The 22,888-nt window shown below is 47.5% G+C and overlaps 3 protein-coding genes across 8 annotated transcripts in view; 2 read left to right on the forward strand and 1 right to left on the reverse strand.

The window, feature by feature from the left end:
- The first annotated feature begins 141 nt into the window (after positions 1–141).
- Positions 142–12,507, forward strand: LOC128788359 (trichohyalin-like). Of its 4 annotated transcripts, none has more exons than XM_053943327.1 (11): positions 142–229; positions 663–991; positions 1,977–2,068; positions 2,246–2,423; positions 3,555–3,783; positions 4,347–4,903; positions 5,804–5,945; positions 7,086–7,330; positions 8,889–9,043; positions 9,484–9,733; positions 10,533–12,507. In XM_053943327.1, exons 2-11 carry the CDS (start codon positions 920–922, stop codon positions 10,755–10,757), a joined length of 2,145 nt encoding a protein of 714 aa, XP_053799302.1. In that variant the 5' UTR covers positions 142–229; positions 663–919; the 3' UTR covers positions 10,758–12,507. The 4 variants fall into 4 exon arrangements, with proteins under 4 accessions (XP_053799302.1, XP_053799304.1, XP_053799305.1 ...); XM_053943329.1 differs by having other exon boundaries at positions 10,346–10,623; XM_053943330.1 differs by lacking the exon at positions 10,533–12,507 and adding an exon at positions 10,286–10,372.
- Positions 12,508–12,585: 78 nt separating this feature from the next.
- Positions 12,586–21,624, reverse strand: ADCK2 (aarF domain containing kinase 2). 3 transcript variants are annotated; one of them, XR_008431047.1, is made up of 9 exons: positions 20,695–21,624; positions 19,876–20,022; positions 18,208–18,336; positions 17,440–17,535; positions 15,396–15,647; positions 14,426–14,554; positions 14,259–14,312; positions 13,431–13,648; positions 12,586–12,679 (listed from the first exon to the last, which is right to left on the reverse strand). XR_008431047.1 is itself a non-coding variant. In XM_053943331.1 (8 exons), exons 1-8 carry the CDS (start codon positions 21,622–21,624, stop codon positions 13,505–13,507), a joined length of 1,881 nt encoding a protein of 626 aa, XP_053799306.1. In that variant the 3' UTR covers positions 12,849–13,504. The 3 variants fall into 3 exon arrangements, 1 of the variants encoding a protein (XP_053799306.1); XR_008431046.1 differs by having other exon boundaries at positions 12,586–12,682; XM_053943331.1 differs by lacking the exon at positions 12,586–12,679 and having other exon boundaries at positions 12,849–13,648.
- A 932-nt stretch (positions 21,625–22,556) lies between these two features.
- The window catches only part of DENND2A (DENN domain containing 2A), a 57,287-nt gene continuing 56,955 nt past the window's right edge, over positions 22,557–22,888 (forward strand). Inside the window, exon 1 of the mRNA XM_053943181.1 lies at positions 22,557–22,665. The gene's annotated coding sequence lies outside the window, so the exon portion shown is untranslated. The remainder of the gene's footprint in view (positions 22,666–22,888) is intronic.

Genomic DNA, 22,888 nt, shown 5'->3' on the forward strand with positions numbered 1-22,888 from the left:
CGCCTTCCGGGGCGGAGACAGCCCGCGGCACCGGGGTATCCCGGGAAACGGAGAGAGCCCGGGGCTCGGAGAGATCCTGGGAAGGGTGGTGGTGACCCGGGGCACGGGGACAGCTCGGGGCACCGAAGTGTCCCGGGGCGCGAGGACAACACGCACTGCCCCCGCACATCTGCCCCTCACTCCCCACAGCACTTGGGAGCGCCGGGGCGGCACCAAGGGCGTCTTCTCCGTGAGTTCTCCCAAAAGTTGGCGTCTCCCACGGGGGCCGCGGAGCGGGGCGAGCTCCCCAGCCAAGCCGCTCCTTTTCGGAGAGGCGGGGGAGAAGACGGTTCCAGCTGCTGGTGTTTAAGGAAGGGGCGAAAGGAGCAGCGCGTCCCTCTGTCCAAGCCCGGGCAGCCCGGCCCAAGCCGTCCGGTTGCGGAGCAGCGGGGCACGGGCGGTGTCCTGGCGGCGCCTCCCGCCATGGCTGGGCCGGGATGCGGGACTCGCCCTGGGGTGTCGCGGAGGAAGCAGCTGGTGCGGAGCCTCTTCCCGCTCTCTGGGCCGGCAGCCGGAGCGGGAACGCAGGGGCGATGCCTCGGCAAAGGAATACCCAATATAGAATTCCCACCTGAGCATCTGAGAGAGTTGTGTTCTTCTCTCCCGTTTTCCCTGTCCCACAGGTGTTACAGCGGCGCGGCTGACTGCTTATTGCTCGCTCAGCAGTGTTCCTGGAGCTGCAGCCTGGTTTCAGTCCCGATGCTTTGAGGAGGATGGAAAGTCCGTGCTGCCGGTGGGGTGGATCTGTTCACCGGTATATGCCAGAGGAGGGTCAGAGGAATTCTGCCAGCTTCTTGTGGAGAACCAGTTGCATCCAGTAATGCATATGGTGTGCCTTCTGGGACATTGAGTTAATCACGAAAGAAGCAAGCAAAAAATAATGGAGAAAGTACCTAGACTTTCAGGGAGGTCCTTTCAAGGAATCCAACACTCCTCTACTCCTCCTGACAAGGTATGATGCGAATGTAATATTAATTCACGCTTGTAGTTCCTCCTGAATCTATATTGGATAACACTCAACAAAGAACTGGAGAAGATTTCTGTGACCCTCCTGAAGGTATTTTAAATAAGTAATATTTTCTCAATTTGTTAACACCCCAGACACCTGACATCCTCAGCTGAAGCAGCAATGGATAGCCTCGTCATTAAGGAATTTTAATTTCCCTGCTCATCTGAGCCATTTTCAGCAGCAGTTTACAGGGAATAGCAGCAAACTTTTCGAGCAGTTTTTACTTACCATGTGCAATGTGTTGCAACCTTGCAGTGTGCTCCATGCCGAATTTATGTTTTTCCATAAAAGCTGAATGCTTTGGTACAAAGTCCATAGTTTTGTTGTGAGTTCTGTATTCCAACTGCCTTGTATTTTGTCTTTCTGCCTTCTTGCAGTCCCTGGCATTCTGTTCCCTGTGTCCTTGCTCTCAAGCATCCCACGTTTCCCATCTTGCTCAAGCTGGATGTTTCCACTGCTGGCTTTGACCTGCAGAGGCAACTTTGTCCCCCTAGACTGAACCCCCACTTTCTTCACTCTTCCTTGACTTCAGGTCCTTTCATTGACCTTTCAGTTTTGCATGCCAGGGGAGCTTGGAAGCTGTGTAAGCAGCAGTAGTGCACATATGGACACTGGCTGCTGACCCCTGCTATGCTCCTAGCAGCTGAATAGAAACCAGGTGCAACAGGGTGGGGGGGTTAGCATATAGTTCTTAGGGGTTTTTTTTTAATATTCTTTCCTTCCAAACTTTATTTCTCAAAATCAAAACCATTTGTGATGAATTTACAGATAAGCAGCATAGTGCTACAAGATATGCTGGAAGAATTATGAAGAGAAGTAATAAACTGAAAGTAAATTTCAACTTTGTAGACAATATTCCTGTTTAAGGATTTAAGTGTTGAAAAATCATGCTCATTTTCTGCTTCCATCTCCTCCTTCCCCCCTCCAGGTAAGCTCCACGTCCATCTCACATGTCCAGTGCTGCTACACAGCTAATAAAGATTCCTGTAGCTCTCTGCTGCCAAGATGTCCAATAACACAGTAAGCTCATAATCTGTAGGTGGGTCACTGGAAAAGCAGAGAAGAAAAAGCTGGGAAACAAAGACAGTTATTGCAGGGTGGGGTTATTTTTCCATGTTGATTTAGTTTGTTTTTAGTAAGTTGCAGAGTATCTGGTGCTGAGCTTTTCAGTACTTCTTGTATTTTTGTTTTCCACAGCTGTCGTGTTTGTGCCTGGAACCCAGGTCCCTTTTGCATGCCCCTGATGCCCTCAAGCAAAAGGAATTTCATTGGTTCATCCCTGGAGGTTTCCCGTGTCTTGAGGGGGGCTCGTGTGTTGGCAAGGAGAGAAACTGATGGCTATTACTACCTGGGCCACATTGTCCAGGAGGTGAAGGTAACTATTTATTGGCAACTTGGCTGTAAGAGCATGTATGGTTTTTTCTCTGTTCTTCCCATACTCACCAGTCCCAAGCCCTCACTGTGGGATGGCCCTCCAGTATTACAGTGCACTTCCTAGCCACTGTTGCCTCCCCACACCCTGTTTTCATCTGTTACCTGGTGCTGTCTGGCTGTTTGCTGTGAGGGGCCCTGCAAGTAAGAACAGCCTGGACACCAATCTGTTTGTGTAGTTATAATGAGTTTTTATTCAGAGACAGACAAAACAGGTCCCTTATCCCTGTTATCTACTTTTGCCCAGCCTAGCAGCAGAGTTAGTTAGCTAAACAGAGCCAGTAATCCAAAATGTTTGTCTCCAGTGTCCACTTCCTCTTTACCAAACTGGGAGCTTTCCTCATTGTTTTCAATCTGTGTTTTGGGGAATTGCGAGATGATTTGGGATGCCAGACAGAAAATCCCCCCTGCAGGTTTTCTTTTAAAATCTAGTTAATTTTGCAGGTTAATTTAATAAATGTTGGTGCTAGTATAGGTGAGGATATCTGTTAGCTTCAGTGTGGGGTAGAACAGATGGGGACACAAGTGACATCAGCTGGAGTAGAAGCTGACAGTATTATTTCTGTAAGTGCACTCAAGGACCTGCAGAGAAGGCTGAGATTCTGGCAATAGATCTTGCCCTCACTCACTGCTGAAGGTTTCAATTAAAGTATTTAAATTTATGCCAATTGTGACTTTATACTGCTTTGTTACCCTTGTGATTGCTGAAGGACTGTTTGTTATCCTTCTGATTGTGGTGAACTGCATCATACACGGTTTCTTTTGGCTGCTCTTTTTCTGGTGGGAGATTTTCCTGGTAGAGTTCTGCTTTAGCCTGCTAATTGTGTTATTACTAAAAACTACCTCCAAAGTGAAAGGACAAAAAAAATCTGTCAACCCCTTAAGCCCCAGCTTTTTATTCACTTTTGAAGTTGTATGGACACAGTACAGTGAAACCCTGGTAGAAGAGGAAAGCTGCATTCCCAGATCACATTCCACTTCCTGGGATTTCTGCCACTTCTCTCTTAGCACTTAAGCTTTGATGTTAACTGGACCTTGCAAATTGCCTTGCAAACCACATGTTTTACTCTTGCAGGGCTCCAGGGAAAGCTTTTTAGTTGAGTTTGACCAAAGTTGTGCTCTGAAGGGCAGGGTCCAGTGTGACTGGCAGGAAACGCCTCTCTATGACATTCTGCACTACAAAGACGCCCGGCGACAGCCTCTTGCTCCAGGGGACAGAGTCTTGGCACCATGGGAGGCTCCAGCCAAACGTTTTGGCCCTGGCACTGTGCTAAGGGTTGTGGAGAACACAGAAGCACCTTTAGGTACTGAGTGTTTTAGTTTTCTTATCAGCACTGGGCTTGCCATAGGTGCTGGTCACTGCAGGGAAGAGAATAGGCTCCAGCACAGAGAATTCACCTCCTGCTCCTTGGGTTCTCCTCATTGTGTTTTTATTGTTGGCACTAAGCCACTTTTTCAGGGTCAGAATTAATGCAGCCCACAGAATTTGCCTTTGCTTTGTTCTGTGGGTGAAAACTTCCTAAAAAGTTAGGGGTTGGGGATAGCATCCTCCCAACACAAGTCAAAAAACATTCCTGATCCTCCTGAAGGTCACCTCATTATCTGTTAGTCTGCTTTCCAGCTATTTCAGGGTAAAAATCCCACCTGCTGTGGCAAGTGAGATTTTTTATATCTCCTGTTTCCTCACAGGAAATTCAGGAGAAAGTCAAATTTTAAACCTGTGAAGAATAAAATCATGGAAGTTGTTACAGAATTGTCTGAAACACAAGTCATTCCTTTTACCTCCTGCTCTCTATGGGATAATTCACACAGATTGACATGCTGCTAATACATTACTTGCCCTTTTTTTTTTTCCCATTATGCACAGCACACAATGAAAGGGGAGTGCTTGTGAATTTCTGGAATGGGCAGACTAAGGAGGTGTCTTCTGCCCAAGCTCTGTGGATTCCCCTGCCCCTAAGCGAACGCATCATCCTGGAGCTGCATATGCCTTTAGCAGCCAGGCAGATGGTGGTAGATTCAAGCTTGGATTACCCATACCTTGTGGCACCAGGTTATAGAGCCTCAGGGCACTACAGAGAGGGTCACCTGGGCCTGGATTGCTGCCCAGAGGCTCTGTATTCCACTCATCCCTATGCAGAGTGCTGCTGGGGGTGTACTTCACTTCTCCAGTGCTGCCTTGGAGCCTGGGAACCCACATGGCCTGCAGAGTGCAAAGTGCAGCAGGAAAACGCCTTCATCCTGGGAGCAAGCCTGACTGAAGAAAAGCTCAGCAAGAAAATAGAACAGCAACTGTCTGAATTGAGGATTGCATCTTCAGAAAGCTTTTCCAGAGAGGAAGAGAAGAGATTGGAGACAGACAGCATTCCAGAAGATGTTAGGTCTTGTTTGGAAGAGGACCGTGAGGTTATAGAAACTGAGAAGGTAAAAAGTGCTTCACCCTGGCTCAGCTGTTAATTTATGGTCTGCTATTTGCACAAATATCTGCTTTGTTACTGCAAGTTAACTACCCTTGGTACCAAGCTAGAGGTTTAAGGCCTGCTCCTTATGCCTTCTTTCTAAAGAATGGGGAGACTTTGCACTGCCTTCCTTTGACTGGGATAAGACCTATAATCTGTCATTATCCCTGGCTGGAGCAGGCTTCTAGAACCTCTTCCATGGATGCAGAACATGGGAAGTGTTGCATAGCCCAGTCCCTCTGCATTCTGCTTCTGTGTGAAGGAGGTAAAGGCAAAAAAAGGAAAAAGTGTCAGAAGACTTGACATTGGCTAAGAATTACAGTAGGGATTGTTCCATACCAAGGCAGTCTCTTACATGATTCTTTTAACATCTCCACCCTGTTAGAGGTGTCCCCTCTTCCAGTCAAAGACCACAAGAGATTTATGTAGTCCTCAGCAGTTGATTTGGTGCTTGTGAGCAGGACAATGGGTGAGGATCAGTAAGGAGGAGGTTAATGTGCACCAGCTACTGCCACACTTATCTCCATTGCTCTGCAAGGGTTGGAATCCAAATTCTGGCACATGCCAGAAGCAGGGCTGTCTTTCAGCCAGAGCTCCTCTGGCCTGATCTCTTTTGTACCAGTTTGGACCCTTTCAGGCAAAAGTACTTCAGGTCATTTGGAGACATAGGGAAACTCAGGAAGTGATCAGAAATTACCTATGAGTTGTTTCTTTAGTAAAGAAGTCCCCCAGAATTTGGGTTTTTTTTTTTCATTCTCTCTTAAACTTCAGTTACACCTTAAGATCTTATGCTGTAAACTCATTAAATAAACCTATTCTTTTCTTATCAGGTCTGGATTATGATTGCATTTCTTGTTATTTCTAGAGCCCTCAGAGGGAGATGGCTCATGCTGTGGTTGATACTGCTGTCAACACAGACAGCTGGTTAATGGAGACAAATCAAAAGGAAGAAGCAGAGAGCAGACAGCAGGATGCTGAAACTGAAGCTAATTTTGAACATGAGCATGGTATTGGAACTGTAACTCTTTTACCCAAACATAAGACTTAGCACATAGTATCAGTGCAGGATGGCATCATGTATAAGATCTGTCACCATAATTCTTGGTGCTTCACAAGAAAATACCATAATGCCATTTTTATATATAGGTATTAATGGTGCTATGGCTTGAGAAGTTATTCATCTTCTCTCAAAGTGAAAGAATTTTCAGATGGAACTTAAGATTTTTTGACTTTTACAGCTCAGCCACTGCAGTAGCAGCTTTTGGGGGTTTTTAACCTATATTGTAGAGCTCAGTATAAATAAAAATTTCCTTACTTTAAAAATTAATATTTAACATTAACTGTGACTGTGTATAGCAACAAGATTTCACCAGGACTTTTCTGCAAAACAATCCTCTTATCTGTGCTGAAAATTATTGCTTTGTAATGTCACTGAGTAGAATTTTGTTCCCTGAACAGCCAAAAGAGGCTGGTTCATGATTTTGATCAATTTGTTGCTGTTCTCAGCTTTGTGACAATTGCAGACATCTAAGAGAGGATTCTGAAAGCCTAAAGCTTTCTCTGTTATTGCTTTGTGACACTGCTGGAAGAGGGAGAATGAAAAGTCAAACAGAAGTGCACATTCCTTCTAGCTGGTGTTCCAGCATCATTCCATGCAACAGCTGCCACTCAGGTCTGCCCTGTCCTTAGCAGAAAGGTGTGAGCAAACTCTGCTCCTGTTCTCAGTTACCCAAAAACTGTGTTAGCAGCGTTGTGCCCATGCTAATGTCTCCTGTCTCTCAGCAGGATGTGGAGCTCAGGCATTGCCTTATCAAAAGATTTATCATTTTTACTCATCTCAGAGCAGTTCATGCAAATCTATGAGATACTATGTAAACAATCCTTTAGCCTGAGTAGTTGTAAGAAGTGCCAGGCAAAATGCAGTTTCCCAGGCAAAACTCTTGCCTAAATGCAATGGCAACCTTGTTTCTGAAAAGCTGGAACATCTTTTGAGGAGACTAAAAACTGTCCCACTTCCTCATAGGAAAATGTTATAAAATCCTCTCTTGAATATATTTCATATGAGCAGACCTTTTGTTCTTTTAATTTGCTTTCTTTTTATAAGCTTCCTATATTCTCATATGTCCTTGCCCTAATTTATTTGAAAGGCCTTTTTGAGTCCAGAGTGGCAGAAGCTTCAGTCCAGCATTCCCAGAGGAGCCCTTCCCTGGGAAGCAGTGCTTTGGTTCCTTTCAGGTGCCAGAGCTTCTTTGCCCAAGTGAATCAATCACTGGAGAAAGACAGCCTGACCATCAGATCAGCCTTTCGTGTGCAGAGACCACACAGTACCACCCACCTGCTGGCTGGGAGAGCCACACATCTCCCAAACCTTCTAAAAGACAAAAGCATCACAGTGAGTATTTAGGTTTAGTTCTTAGGATGATGAGATTTGTTTGTCATGTGAGAATGTTCTCTTCTGGGATCTTTCACAAAGGTTTTTGCTGCAACAGGAATAATGCCTGTGTAGAATAATGGTTATGCATAAATAGAGACTTAAGGGCTCCACTTGGGAGCCCACATTGTGCAGGACAGGGCACTTGTGGTATTTTTGCTCAGCACTTTTGACAGAATGTTTTTGTATGTTAGATCTAATCTCTTCTAAATAAGCTTCTCAGCCAGCTCTACTAGATAGCAAAAAAAAAAAAAAAAATTCCTCTTTTACAGACAGTGAAAGCAAAAAAGAGAAAGTTTAGGCAGTCATCTGAGGGCCACAGCAAAGAGTGCATGTTAGGGCAGGGTTGGAACTAGAAGTCTCCTGATCCTTAGGCTGGTACTTTACCTGCTGGAAAACATCATTTGTTCACCTCCCACCTATAAAACACCTTTGATTCTTCCTTTGGTCTCTCCTTGTGTGTGTGTCATTAAACACACCCACAAGGTACATTTTTTTGCTAAGAATAGCAATACGCTGGAGAACAAAGCTGTTTACAGCCCCTGGGAAGCCATACAGATCAATGTGTTAAGAGAAACCAGTCCAAATGCTGTGTAAGACTGGCAGGAACATTATTTGAAAGTCCTGTAGTGTTTTCCAGCTTGTGGTATTCAAGTTGTCCCCAGGAAAGCACTGGAAGGAGACATTCTGTTTGCAGAGGAGCAGCTGATAGCAGGAACATGCTAACTGCATTTTGGAATAGGAGGAAGGAGGATGCATTTGACAGAGGAAAATATTTTGGGGGAACTCTGTTCCAGCCCCAAACAGCTCTAGCAATGTAAACTGGAATACATGTCTAAAGGTTTGGTGGTGTTTCCTTGCGCTTCCCTCATAAAGGGCACTGTAAGGAGTACAAAAACAAATAAATATTTCACTATGGCTGTGAAAAGACGCCTTGTAGGTGCTCCTTCATCTCTGTACATGGCACAGTGCATTTAGAAACACAAATCGGCAGCACTATAGCATTGAAATGAAGCTCCTGCTGAAGAAAACACAAAGACTGCTTGAGCATGGGTAGAAATCCCAAACAACAAAAGGTGAAGAGTTGCAACACCTGCAGAGAACTTGGGAATGTTCTGGGTTTGGCCAGATGGGGGCAGGTATTTATCTTGCTAATAGAATCTAGTAAGGAATATATGTTTTATGGTCAGAACCTGGATTTTCCATCCAATCCAGAAGTTGACCCAAAAACTGGGGAGTTTTAAGGATTGGCTTCAGAACTGAACAGCCTACTGATCTATGGAGAACTCTTAAGACTGGATTTTCAGGCACCTTTTTGTTGATTAAGCCTAATGTTTTCTACAGGTTTTAGCATCATCCTGAGTGTTTTCATGGATGGGAATCAACACTACAGTATTTGTGAGCCTTCGTAGCTTCTAAGCCCCAGGAGTGACATTAAAGCTGGGCTGTTCTGGTTTTGTGTGTTTACAGTATGCATAAAGAATGGACTAAAGGTGCAGTTTGCTTTTTTTTCTTGTAGAAATCAATCCTTAGTGGTGCATCTCAGAAGTGGAAAGAGCTGGACTTCAGCAGAGCCAAGGTTGAGCACAAAAGGTGGCAAGAGGAACAGCTGAAGAGGGAGCAACAGCAAGAGGCAGAGGGCACCCAGCGCCAGCTACGCAGGGACAGCCAGAGGTGATGCTGGGAACTGACTGCTTTTTGTGCTAAATGTTGGAAGGTTGGTAACATCTGCTCCCTGCTGCTCTCCTTCAGTCCCTGCACATCCCACGTTGTGCTTTTTGCTGGGCTCTGCAGAGGGGTCACAGTGGTTCCCTACTAGGAATAAAATCAGTGCTTAAGGTGTGAGGGAGTGGGTACACAGCATTATCTCCAAGGGCAGATTGCCTTCAGTCCTGTCCTCAGACCAAAACTGCTGACATCAGGCACCAGCCCATTTGGGGCTTTTGCTACCTCTGTTCTGGACACAGGTTTAATCCTCATAACCTAACAAAGAGGTTGTCCTGGAATATTAACTGAACACAGATTGCCAAAATAATCTGCTTTGTGTCTTATGCACTGTATTTTTTATTGCTCTTTCTTTATGAGAAATTTGAGAAATTTTGTTTTGGAAACAGGCAGCGATTGCGTCAGAGAACATTGCAAGGGCTGGAGAAACAGCTGGAGCACAAAGAGAGAGCTTTACAACACATGGCACTGCTCCAGGCTGCTGGGGCTGAGAGGAGTAGGAAGAAATCGTTCTTTCAAGAAGAGGAGGAGAGGAAGGCAAGGCAGAGGCTTCAATTCTTACAGACACAGGGTTTGCAGAGAGAGGAGCTGCAGGCAGAAAGCAACAAAAGGAGCTGTGAACAAGAGAAAGAAAGGCTGGTAAGGGCAATTCCAGAAGTTATTTTCCTCTTCTGCCATGTTTGCAGCAGTGTCAGTATCTGGAGTATTTGTATATTTCACCTGTTTTACATCCAATATGACATCCAATATTTAGAGATAAAAAGGGTAACATTTTTTTGGCATGTGTATAAAGATGAAAGGTGGAAGGTAAAATTCCCTATCTCTGCCACAAAAGAAGTCTTTCTGCATGCAAGGAATTAATTTCCATAGATTATATCAATTTCTTACTTCTACTAGTGAGAATCATAGTACTGTAGGATGATTTGGATTGTGTTCATCTAGTCTCGAGCCCCCTGCCATGAGCAGGGATACCTTCCACTAGACCAAACTGCTCAGAACCCCCTGTCCAACCTGCCAGGGATGGGGCATCCACAGCTTCTCTGGGCAACCTGTGCCAGTACCTCTCCACGCCCACAGGAAAGAATTTATTCCTAGTATCTAATCTAAACCTACTCTTTATCAGTTTAAAGCCATTCGCCCTTGTCCCATCACTTCACACCCCTGTAAAAAGTCCCTCTCCATCTCTTGTAGCCCTTCAGGCATTGGAAGGTGCTCTAAGGTCTCCCCAGAACCTTCTCTTCTCTTCTCCAGACTGAACAACCCCAGCTGTCAGCCTGGCTCCATTGCAGAGGTCCTCCAGCCCTCTGAGCATCTTTGTGATCCTCCTCTTCAAGATCCATGTCCTTTTGCTGGGAGCCCCAGAGCTGGACAGAGATGAAAAGCGAGGATGAAATTTGGCATGAAGGCTGACTGTATAGTTTTAAATATCTCTATGTAGGAGTTGCTGAGGAGCAGAATGCAGTCACGGCAGGAAGTGCTGGAACAAGAATCCCGGGAGCAGGACAAACAGCAAAACCAGCACCAGGCTGCCAAAGTGAGAGTGTTCCAGAGGAGAGAGAGTTCTTATCTGAAGATGGAAAAAGAAGGCCAGAAACTCTGTGCCCTCCAGCAGTACCTCAGGGAACAGAACCTCCTGCTGCTCCGGGCATCCCTGCTCACATAAGGAAGCTGTACGGTGGGTGAGCAGGGCCTGGAGCAGTTCACAGACCTGCTCTGTCCAGTCAGCTGTGAGTCAGTGTGCCAGAGCAGAGTCGTGACAGGTGGCATCAGGATTCCTGGAGAGGTCTCTAATCTCCCTTTCACTGCAGCCAGGGTGCACTTCCACTGCTCTGTCCTTCACCTGCCTCTCTTCCTGGGGTCATGGCTTCCCCCTCCCCTGAGAGGGAGCAGCAGGGCACATCTAGAGGCACTTTTCTGCATCAGAAAGGAGGGGTTTTCTAATGCATTGCTCTATGGTGAGTGGAGGTGCCAAAGGAGAGGAGGAGGAGGTTAAGCTTGTCACATCCTGAAGTGCTCTTCCTCACATCACCTAAGGTACAAAATTCCCTGTGGCTGTGCCACAGGAAATGCACTTACCAGCTCTGGGTAACCAGAAATTTCAGACAAAGGGATTTAGGGAAGGAGAATGGACATGGCATAATTTATTTGCTGAAACAGCCAGAGCTATATGGAAATATCTTTATTTTACACACAGTTATGCTAAAATGAATACAATATATGTGATACCTTGTTTCAAGTAATGCCTAGAACCAAACTAGATACAAAATTTAAATTTGGCCTGACATTCTGTGTGCACTTGGAAACGTGATACACATTTTCTGGCACATTCTAAAAATGTATGCCTCTTACTAGAATACAGCACCAGTAATAATGGCAGTTTCTTTAAAAAAAAAAAAAAAGAAAAAAATAAAAATAAAGAAAACTTGTAAAAGGGAGCTCCTTTGAAATCCTGCCAAATCCGAATGGCCAGATTTCCTAGCAGTAAGTGTCAGACTGCATTCCTCCAGAGATAATGGAGAGACTATGCCTTCAGCTTTTCACTAAAAAGACAAAGTTAAGTCTCTCATCCAGATGTTTACAAACTGCTCTGAGACCTTAATACCTAAAATGGGTATTTTTAAACTTTAGGATCCATACTAAATGTGCATGAGCCATCCTGAGATTTTTGCTTAAAGAAAAAAAAGGGAAAAGGAAAGATGAACTTAAATAGAAGGTGAAGACTTTAACAAACAAAATGTCAGAGTTAAGGTCTGAAAAAAATGTAACTTGCTTCAGATTATGGAAGCTACATGTGAGGCACAGTTTTGCATTTTAGACATGAAATCCCATCATTTCGAACAGTTTCCACTCTGCTGAGTGTCTGGAAAAGTTGGCTGGAATTTGCTCAGCAAGAACATGGATGGTTGTGCCCCAGACCTGGCACACACCTACTGAGGGAACATGGGTGCTGGTGGCACATGGAGATTTTCTTTAGGGTAATGTTTGGGGGGGTTGCTTGCTTCTCTTCTTGTTTGAGTTCTCTTTTACATAAAATCTTGTGCTGGTTAGGACGATACCCTGCCTGCTTATGACTCTAACTAGACTTAAAGAAACAAGCCTAAAACTTACAAGGTGTTAAACTCTACTCCTGCTTTTATCCTTACGCACTTGGAAATGGAATATGCAGTGATTAAAGGAAAGTACATGAAATATATTGAGCTGAACCTAAACTTATTTTTTCAGACTTCATTTATATGCTATTAATCATTACTTTATAATCACCATAAAACAGTAGATTGTCTGCTTATGCACTTTCTCTTCATTGCTTAACCACCTGAGAACAGACCACTGCAGAGACCCTGCTCTACTGATGTTTCACACAGGGTAGGTCTGGGAATATATTCAGTACCACACTATTTCCAATCATTCATGGACTGTATTTCTCACTATTAAAATGAAGCCATAAAATAATTTAAATACTGCTATTAAAACAATTGACTGTAAATGCCATCTGTAATCCAGTTCTTCTGCTGGCTTTATTTGATTTTAAACATTCGCAGTGTGGTTTTGATCCATCAAGAAAATGCTTGGACTCTGGTTTGAAGCCTGCTGGAAAAAAAAAAAAAAAAACCTAAGTATCTGCTTATCAGTTAAGGTTTTGTGTAGAGTGAAACCAGGGGAGCACCAGGGAGGGTAGTAGAAAAAATCACACAGACCACAAAAAAAAAAAACCTCTTAAGTTTCAGAAATAGAAAAATTAAGACCAGGACAAATATTCCCAGAAGTTGTTTTTTATTATGGAAGTAGGTTTTTCTGCCTAGGTAAATATTTCATTATTCTGTTTATAATCCAAACTCCTATCATAATGATCAAGAGTACAGAAGTTTGAAAAAAAAATTTAATGGTTTGTTTTTGTCATTCAAAATAACTAAGAGCAGACCGCTACATGCAGGATGTTAGGACACTTCTACAATAAAAGTAGAAGTTAAAAGTACAAAAGACAAACAGGTTTATTGGCTTTTTTCAGCTTGAATATGTTGCTTAGGTAATGCTAGAACATAATTTCTCATACCACAGTGCAGGTAAGTCAGTAAATTAAATATTTAACCTGATATATTTTAAAACAGACTTGATCAATTAACAATCATTTTGAAGATGTTTTTAAAAACTACCAGAACACATTAGCTCTTAGAACTGTGCAATGAGTGGGAGATGTCCAATTGTGCAAATTCTTCCTGCTTTCTGGAATAGACCTTCTGATTATCCCATGCCTGGTGCTTGGCAGAAGTACTGAAGGCAGCATTAGTGGAGAGCAACCACTGCGTACCACATCCGTGGGGTACCCGTGAGTTCTCACCTTCAGCTTCCTCTGTGTCAGCTGACAGGCAGCACAGGTAACCCCCACAGGGAGAGAGCAGCAGCCACAGGAGTCTATTTGAGGGCAGAAGCTGCAGTTTTGATGAGCAGTGGCTTGGCTGCCTCCAGGATGTCCAGTTCTGGGTCCAGTGAACGTCCCAGTCCTTCCAGAACCATGATGGCAAAGATGATGGAAGCAAAATTGCTCTCGAGCTTCACCTAGAACCACAACAGACTGAATGGACTCGGTGGACATTATTTTCTTCTGTACCTCTTCAACCAAGGTACCAGCTCTGCCTAAGCTGGGAGGGAAGGGAAGAGGCTGGGGAAAGCATTTGCAACTATAATGCAACTATATTTTGAAACTATAATGCAACTCCACCAGTTGGACTGTGCAGCCCTGTGGCTGACAACCCCAGTTCAAGCCACCACAGGTCTTTTGATTTCCAAGGTTGTTTGCAGCTGTGAAAATTTGTCCCCCAAATAATCAGTTATAAGGAGGTATCTATAGTCTAAGGGACTATAAAAAAGGTAGGAAAAACTAGGTGTTACAAAAATACTCCTTTTAGTAGACAATATCAACCATTAAATGAAGTATTGAGACAAAAAAAGAAAAAAAAAAAAAAAAACAGAAATTGGGCTTGGCAAAGTGTGTACAAGACCTGAGAAACAGCATGCCTGCAACACTTGGATGCATTCCTGCAGTTCCTCACCTAGCAGTTTGTTTCAGAAGTCAGTCCCCCTCCTTGTTAGCCCCTCATGTTCCCAGTAGCTCTCCCTCCCCAGATGAACTTCCAGCTATTAAAGGCAGCCAGGGATGGGACCTCACCTTATGGGTCATTAATAGTTTGAAGACACTTGAGAGGAGATTTCCCACCTGAAGCTGGAATACACAAGGAGAATTTAACAGCTGATCAAAAAACCTTTTTGTTTCAGTTTTCAGTGCCAAGTTGCACTGAATTGCAGGTAAGTGGGACTGTGACAGGGTGCACTTGCCTTGCCCAAGGCAATGGTGTTCCCCCGGGCCTTGGTGACAAGCTCTGCCATATCAGCCTTGAAGCGCTCGATGTCCTGGCACTGGTTGGCACGGGCGTGGTGCAGGATCAGCTCTGCCACCCTCTCCCCCTGAGAAACAAGTTGAACAGCACAACCAGAACCTGATCACTGGTGATTTGCAATCAGATGCTTGCAGTTCTTGCTTTTAGAAGCTGAGAAGTGTCCCTGGCAGCACAGGATGGGCCTGGATACAGGGTTTAGCATGGATTATTTGGCATGCTTCAGCAGACCAGGACAAAATGTGTCCCTCTTGAGCTGTGTTAGTGAACCCATCACCCTGCAGCTGAGAGATAGCAACAGGCAAGTAGGAGCACAATGTTTGTTCTGAGAATGAAGAGGAGACACCAGCACTGGGTTCTCTAGTCCGTCTGGCAGTGAGTTTCAAGGGGAGAAGAGGATAATGTAGTTCCCCTGACATAGAGGAGCCTAGCAGAGGTCAGACTGCTCCACACACACACACCTGTTTTCCTTCCTCTCCTCTATAGATACTGATACAACGGCAAAATGGAGGAAGGCATATGGGCCTTCCAACAGCAAGACTGCAGAGAGGAGCATGTGTGGCGGATCAAGATGTTAACCCATTCCCTCCTCTTTGTAGCAAAATCCAACAGATTCTGCAACAGTGGCTCCCAGGCAGTCCTAACTTGCAGCAGAAGTACTCCTAACCAGGAATGGGTAGCCAGTACTTCCCACTTAGCACCTTCTAGTTCCTGGGGCCCTGAAATTGCTCCACTGTGGCAGCCTCCTTGCTGCAGCTGAACAACTTGTCCCTGTGTTTGGGGATAAGATGCTAGCAAGGATCCTTGCCTCTCCTATCATTTTAAGGGGAAATAGAAAACTCTCACTTTGGCCGTCAGATTCTGCACCATCTCCCTTCCCCAGCCAGCCCCATGCCAGAGAGGGGCCTCACCTGTCCCAGGACCACAGCTGTGAACACAGCGCGGAAGTTCTGCATGTCGGCGCTCTGCAGCTCCGCCACGATCCCAGCGTCCAGCAGCACCAGGCGCAACTGCCGCAGGGGTGGCTGCACCCCCAGCACCAGGCTGTCACACAGCTCCGGCACGGCCCCTTGCTCCAGGCGGGCGCTGCCTGGCCGCGCTGTGCCTTGAACCAGGATGTTCCCGGGGTGCAGGTCGGCGTGGACAAAGTTGTCAATGAAGATCTGGAGGACAGGTAAGTGTGAGAGCAACTTGTTCCAAGCAAAGTTGGTGATGCCAAAGCCCCCAGGCAAATGGCAGAGGGTTGTTTGTGGTCTGTTCCCTGTCATTACCAGTGATGGGACATCACCCTTGGCAGCACCACAGCAGGTGGTTTCTGCTGGAGACCAGCTCGGGTACTCAGGAGCTCAGCAGAGCTGTGTGAAGCAATCCAGTGTTTGCTAGAGGTCAGGTAGGGCAGCCAGGAGTCCCAACAGGGAATAGCAGTGCCCTTTGGCAATTAGCCCTAAACTGGGGCATACTGGTGGGCCTTAGCAAAGAGTAACATAGTAAGAATAGGCCATTTGCCATTCAGTGAAGGGTTAAGTTTGTCTAGTGCAGGACACCAACCCACATTACAACTCTATTGAAAAGTAAGGAAAACAAGAGAAGAGGAAATAAATCTGTGTAGCTCTTCTCTGACTCTGCTAGCAGTTAGCACCAGAAAGGACTGGCAAGAGGACAAGAACCAAACAGTATTTCCCCCTCTTCCCGACCCTCCTGGCAGCCTGGGACTGCAGGACTTCCTTCCCCAAGGAGATTATCTTTGTATTTCATGGATTTCTCCTATCAATTTGTTCAACTGCCATGTAAATAATTAGAGCTGAGTGAAAAAATATGGTTTTGGTGTTGCCTGAAAAAAATTACTTCTGCTAATTTTATGTCCTCCTTATTGAGAAACCCTACATAATAGATCCATATTAATTCTCATGCACTCATGACAGCATAATCTCTGTCATAAACTACTCATCTTTCTGCTTTCCAGAGTTAAGAGTCCAAATTATTTCACCATTCTGGTATGGAAGCCATTCCACATGAGTAATCATCCTATCTGCTTTCCTCTGCACCTCTTCTAGTTCTACTACAGCCCTTGAAACAGAGGGTCCTGGATGGCGAGGGACTAGAACTGCAGAGGACTCAAGAAAGAGGTATTTGTTTTACTTACAGACATAAAGTTGTTTCTTTGCCCTTTAATTCTTTCCTACTCCTAAAATTTGAAACCAGTCTTAGCATACAACTATTCTGGTTCCAGCATTGCTTTTCTGAGTGGTAAAAGCTATTTCAGAGCCTGTCATACTACCTGGAGCCAGAACTGGAGGTTCACTATTGTCCTAGCAGAATGCTGCAGTTAGCAGCAGCGTTTCATCTGACACGCACTGCCCACACACCCAGTACTATCAGGAGCTTTTGCAGCTCTTCCCTGCTGGTTCTCACAGCCCCTCAAAAGACACTTGTACCACCCCCCTCAACACTCCTTTCCAGACCATTTGGGATTATTTCAGCCACAGAAGAACTAGATAGTCAGAAACTGAATCTGGCCAGGTTTGTTGTCTTTACCTGAGATTTAGTTCTCCCTAACAAAAAAGCAGTTTTAGAGGAGTTGATAAATGAAGAAGCCAGCTCATTGTTTTCCCTCTGAGTCACATCCACAATCTCTGCAGAGCACATGGCATTTGCTAATAATGTTGCACTTTAAGGTACTTAGCCAATAGGTCAATATTCATTGAATGGATTAGTGGGTATCCTAAGCAAAGGCTGACCAAGGTGCACAGACCAGTCCTCCTGTGTGCAGGCAAATGTCCCCTCTGCAGTGGCAGAGCTCTGTGTCAGGGGTAAGTCCAGCCCACAGGCTTTACCCAGACCAGGTACAGGTAGGAAGCAAATGGGTTCTCTCTTTAGCCACATTGCCTTATAATCCAAACTGAATAGCTTCTGCAGGAAAACAACCTTCTCCTGCAGCCCCAGCCAAGTGCCTACCATCTTTAGCAGCATGTCCATGCCCATCCTGGCCAGTCTCTGCCGGAGCTCCGTGCCAATCGCCACATGCAGGTAGCGCGAAATGGGCTCACTCTCCTGAACAGACACAGAGCTGGAGTCAAACACCCCCTGCATCCCACCTTCAAACACAACTCCACCTGGGTGCCACGAGTGGGGGAAGCTGATAATAATACCCTAGAAAGAATTTGGCAGAAAGAGCATGTACCTAGTGCGATGGAGAACACGAGAGAACCAAGGGTTTGTTTCTTGGAAAGACAGACAGGATTCCAGGGACAGAAACACCCTTGCCAGGGTCACATGCAGGAAAATTAAGCCTGAGAGTATCTTTGGTCTGTGAGTCCAACATCCACAAGGGAAGTGAGGCAAGGATGAGAAAGTGTCAGATTTCTGAGCTCCTTGCTTTGACCCACCACAGAGGAGAGGTGAAGCGCGGTGCTGGTTGCAAAGCACAGGCAAGCACAGGGTGGCTGCACCCACTGCTGGTCTGCTTGCTTTCAGGCCAACTGTTCATTTCTATATGGAGTTGTCTGCTACCTGTCTTCAGGGATGCACTGCTTGCAAACAAAAAGAGCGGAAGAGACACTAAGGAAGGACATCAATCTCCTTAAGCAAATAAGAAAAAAGCATCCTTCTGCCTCTGATCCCTCCCTCTCAAAAAGAAACGAGGAGGTCAAAACCATCTCCTTGCCATGGTCTCCTTGGGGCTTTCTCACTGCTACCATCACACCCACACCCTGCAATTCTTACCTCAAATGTTTCCACTAGAACATCTGCTGTTACCAAGGGCCAAAGGGGAGTGGGAAACTTCACAAAATCGACATCTAGGAAATTCTGTCGGAAGCGCTCCAGATTTCTGGCTTCGTAGCGTAAGTCAATCTCAAGGGAGAAATAGAAAAGCAGGTTGGAAATTAGATTTAACTAGGATTAGATCTTCAGGATCCTGTGTGAGTTGCAATACTCAATACCAACAAAACTAGTCAGAAAGCCAGAATGAAAACAAAGAATGGTGCTTTTTACACACTCATAGCCTCCCTGATGGAAGAGGAACAGACTGGGTGATGGATGGTGCACAGCCAGGTCCCAGCCTTTGAAATATGGGTGCCTTACTAGAGGCATGGTGTCTCAAAATAGACCAGGACCATGTTATATTTAAAAATACAACAAGATTCTAAACTGAATCCTATCCTGAAGGGAAGCTTGCTGTCCAAACAGCAAGGCAGACAGACAGGATAGAAGAACTGCAGCCTCAGCCTCACTTGACAGAGAGGACATAGCAGGAAGAAATTGAATGTAATGTATACAAAATAACCCACTATGCCAAGTCCAGGCCTGGTTCTTTGGTGATCCAGTGTCTTGACACAAGAGCATCTCTCCTACTGTCTGCTACTGCTCAAGGAGGCAGGATAACCTTGCCTCACCTCCCTTGTCTGGCAGTGGGGAATATCCCAGGAATACTTCCTGTTCATTCAAAGGGAAAAAGCTACAATGACCCTATCAGATGTTCTCCTGATCCTCTGTCTTCTGCACATCCACCCAAACTCTGCCAAACTGGTATGAATGACCTCGAGTCACATCTGACCACAGTCAACAGTTCCCAGCACGGATTTACTGTACAGAGGTTTTGCAATTGTAGAAAATAATTAAGGTTTTCAAAAGCTTGTTACAGACTTCAGATTCTTCAATCTAGACACAAAAATGAAATTAGCAGATAATGGCTCATTTTATAGAAACATAAGCCTAATTAAGCCTGCAGTGAGATCTTTGTAAGTTTGACAGTAGCAATGTTTCAGGACTGTGTCTTTAGAAGACATTAGTAAATCAGGGTGTTTTCAGATCTGTTTGCAAAATTTCACTGACACTTTGGGTCTGATGATAATACAAAGTAGAATGTGTTATTAACTTCTATGAAAACATTATTTATTTATGCCTATATATATATATATCTATCTCAGTGCTAACAAACATGACTAGTGAGTACAGACTGCAAACATATACGTAGAATTATAGAAAAAACCCACATGCCTGAGTACTTGCTTGGAGAGATTCTTTCCTAAGAAGAGATGTCTCACCATTGTTCACCTTTCACAATGCTGCAAAAAGGACTGTGACTATGGCTAGCTAGCTGTTCAGGCTGTCCACTAGAAAACACATTCAAAGTCTAAACATTATTTTCAAAGTCCAAAAAATAATTTTAGATCTAATAAAGACTGTTTTTTCATTGCTTTGCTACTTTGTGAGCTTATAAGCTTTCCTGCAGTAATGTTATATGATTTGATTAGACTAAAGAACAGAAGCAAAGAACAAGCCAGCCTTCATCTAACCGTTTAAAATGTAGTGGTGTGAACAGAGTTAGAGCCAGCCAGAGCAAGACAAAGGGCAGCTTTGTATAGCTGGGGATCATGGCCTGGCACATACCTGCTGCATCATAAGCTTCTCAAACTCCTCCACAATCTCTGTCAAACTGAGCCACTTGAACCCAGGGAGAAGTCCAATGATGCGGCTGCCCATCTTCATAAGAAACAGATCCATTTGGACTTGGTGGACCAGCCCAGGGTGCAGGACCTGTACAAGAACGAGCAGTGGCAACATCAACCCCCCAGACACTCCCTTTCAATGAGCTCAAGTGATACATTTCAAATATACAGAACCCAGCTTATTAGGATGGGAGGCAACCAGCCTCCTTGGCTAGTCCTCAGAAGAATTCATTTTGCCATTGATTAGGTCGTAGAGAAACATTTTATCATTGTCAGATTCAGTGTATCTGTGATGGAGACTACAGTCTCACCCAAAGACATTTTGCACCACTTTCAGTCTCGCCCTGTCCCTTATCCGTATTTGAAGCAGCTCAAACGTAAGGATTCTTAAAATAAAATTTGCTGGAACACACTTTTATATTCCAGATTTCTTCATGTGAGCAGAGAAGGAGGTTTGCTGTCTGGAAGGTGCAACCAACCTTAATACTAATTCTTTTAATGTAAATTGGGCCCTTGGAGGCATTCCTAGTACCCACATGCCCACATCAAATCTTGAGCTCTCCTTTTGGCAAGAGCTGGGGATGGTGGCTGGCTGGAACAAAAGCGCTGAGAAAGGACACCAAGAGAGACAGCATCCCTTCTTTTGTTCCACCTGGCCCTGTCCAGCTACTCCTCTCCACGGGAGTTAAAATCTGATGGACCTCGTCCAGCACGCTCCATTTTCATTTTCATACATCTACCATTTTGGCACATGACTTACTTTAATGGCTACAGGCACGAGATGTCTGGCTGATGACGGATTTGTGTTCGGGAGTAGCTTGGCCCTCTGCTCCATAAGGGACATCCTACTGCCGGGACTTCCCTGGGAGCAGTCTGCAGAACTCAGTTCCTCCCTGCTCCTCTCATCCCGTATGTCCTTGCTCTTCCTCCTTCTCAGCCACCCGAGGAGGCCTCTAAAGCCTGACACTTCCCACGCTTCAAAGGCGGACCTGAGCTCCGAGTGTTGCTCCAGCTCCTTGGCCCGGGAGCCGCCGATGGCAGCGAGGTCAGCGTAGGCTTTATACACCTGGGCAACGCAGCCCGAGCCGACCGGTTCCCGGCTCGGGAACTTGAGGATGCCCATCCAGTCCTCACCGAAGGCCTTCCTCAAGAGCTCGTCGGTGTGGCCCCACGGGTGGGGGCTCACCTCGACGTGCAGCTTGGAAAACTCATCACAGAAGGCCTCCGAGAACAGGTCCCTGCGGGTGCTGGCCCACTGGCCCAGCTTGACACAGGTGGGGCCGGCGGCCTCGGCCGCCCTGCGCAGCAGCCGCAGCCAGCGGGCGCCCATGCCGGGCCACAGGCGGCCCAGCGGGTAGAGCAGCAGCAGCGGCCCGAAGCGCAGCAGGAGCCCGCAGGCGCGGACACCCAGGCGCAGGACCAGCCCCAAGCGCCGCAGCAGCCCCCGGGGCGGCCGCTCCGCGCCGCGCTCCGCCACCCACGCCGGGCCGCTCTGCCCCGGCCTCCCCTTCCAGCCGGTCCCGGCGGGCACGGCCGCGGGCACGGCCAAGGCCACGGCGCCCCAGCGGCCGGCGCGCAGCCCGGAGCGCCCCGCGCCCGCCCGCCCGGGCAGCGCCGGCCTGATCCTGGCCGCGGCGGCGCGCGCGAGCGGCGGGAGCGGGAGCAGCCGCGCGGCGCCGCCTGCCACCATCGCGCGCGCTGCCGCTACCACCGCGCGCGCTCCCGCCGCCCGCGCCGGCCCCGCCGGGGGCAGGGGGCAGGAGGGAGGAGCGCCCAGCCAATCAGCGCCCCGGAGCGCGGCGACGCCCCGCCCCTTAAAGGGCCAGCAGCGGGAGCCTGGCGGGAGCCAGAGTGCTGCGAGGGAGGCGCGTGCCCGAGCTGTCCCCGCCGTACCGGGAGCGTCCCCTCGGGATCGGGCTGTACTGGACGGGGACGGGAGGGATGGGGCCGCGTTTGGGACGGCGGCCTTCACCCCTCTTTCAGTTTTGAATCATAGCAACGCTGAATATCCTGAGGTGGAAGGGACCCATCGGGACCGTGGAGTCCAGCTCCCGGCCCTGCACAGCACACTCCAAAGAGTCACTCCATGAGAGCCTTGTCCAAACGCTTCTTGAGCTCTGTGGGGCTTGGTCCTGTGCCCACTGCCCTGGGCAGCCTGCTCCAGTGTCTGACCACCCCCTGCGTGAAGCACCTTTCCCTAACACCCAGTCTCAGACCGGGGGATACAAATCGTGTTGCAGGTTTGAGGCATTCCTGGCCAGGTGCTCTCCCGCCATGAGTCTGTGACCCCATCAGCCTCGGGAAACCGTGCCAGTGACAGGTACTGGGTTGATAGCAAGTCAGGACTTTCTACGTTTCCCCGGAAATCTTTCCGTCTGCAAACCAGAACGGCGGCTTTTCACTCAGTTCCGGTTTGCCCTCCTGGCCTCGGCACCGGCAGCCCCCGTCGCCTCCCTCGGGCATCCCCCTTCCCCCGGGCGGGCAGCACAGGACGCTCCATGCCCGGAGCGAGGGGCGGGCGCGGCTGCGGCGGGGCGGGACGGGACGGGACGGGACGGGGCGGCGCTCCCGCCGGAGGGCGGCCGGGGCCGGGGCCGGGGCCGGGGCCGGTGGCGGCGGGGGGCGGGCGGGAGCCCCCAGCCGCGGGTCCGCAGCCGCCAGCCCGGCGCCGGGCGCCGCCGCCGTCATGCCGGGACACGGCCCCCCCGCTCCGCTGCCGCCGCCGAGGAAGGTAGGGAGGCGCCGAGGGGACGCTAGCGCGGCAGAGCGGGCAGAAGTGTCGCTCCAAAAAATTCCCTCATCCCCTCTTCCCTTCCGCGCCCCAGCTGGCTTTTCTCCATCCCGGCTGCAGCGGGGGAAAGCGGGGGCCGCGAGCCGAATCCCCCCGCGCTCCCGGGCACCGCCGCTTTCCCGCCGGGACGGGGACGCTGCTGCTCCCGCCGGGCGCGGGGGGC

Source organism: Vidua chalybeata, chromosome 5, assembly GCF_026979565.1.
Source record: "Vidua chalybeata isolate OUT-0048 chromosome 5, bVidCha1 merged haplotype, whole genome shotgun sequence".
Taxonomy (NCBI): Eukaryota; Metazoa; Chordata; class Aves; order Passeriformes; family Viduidae; genus Vidua; species Vidua chalybeata.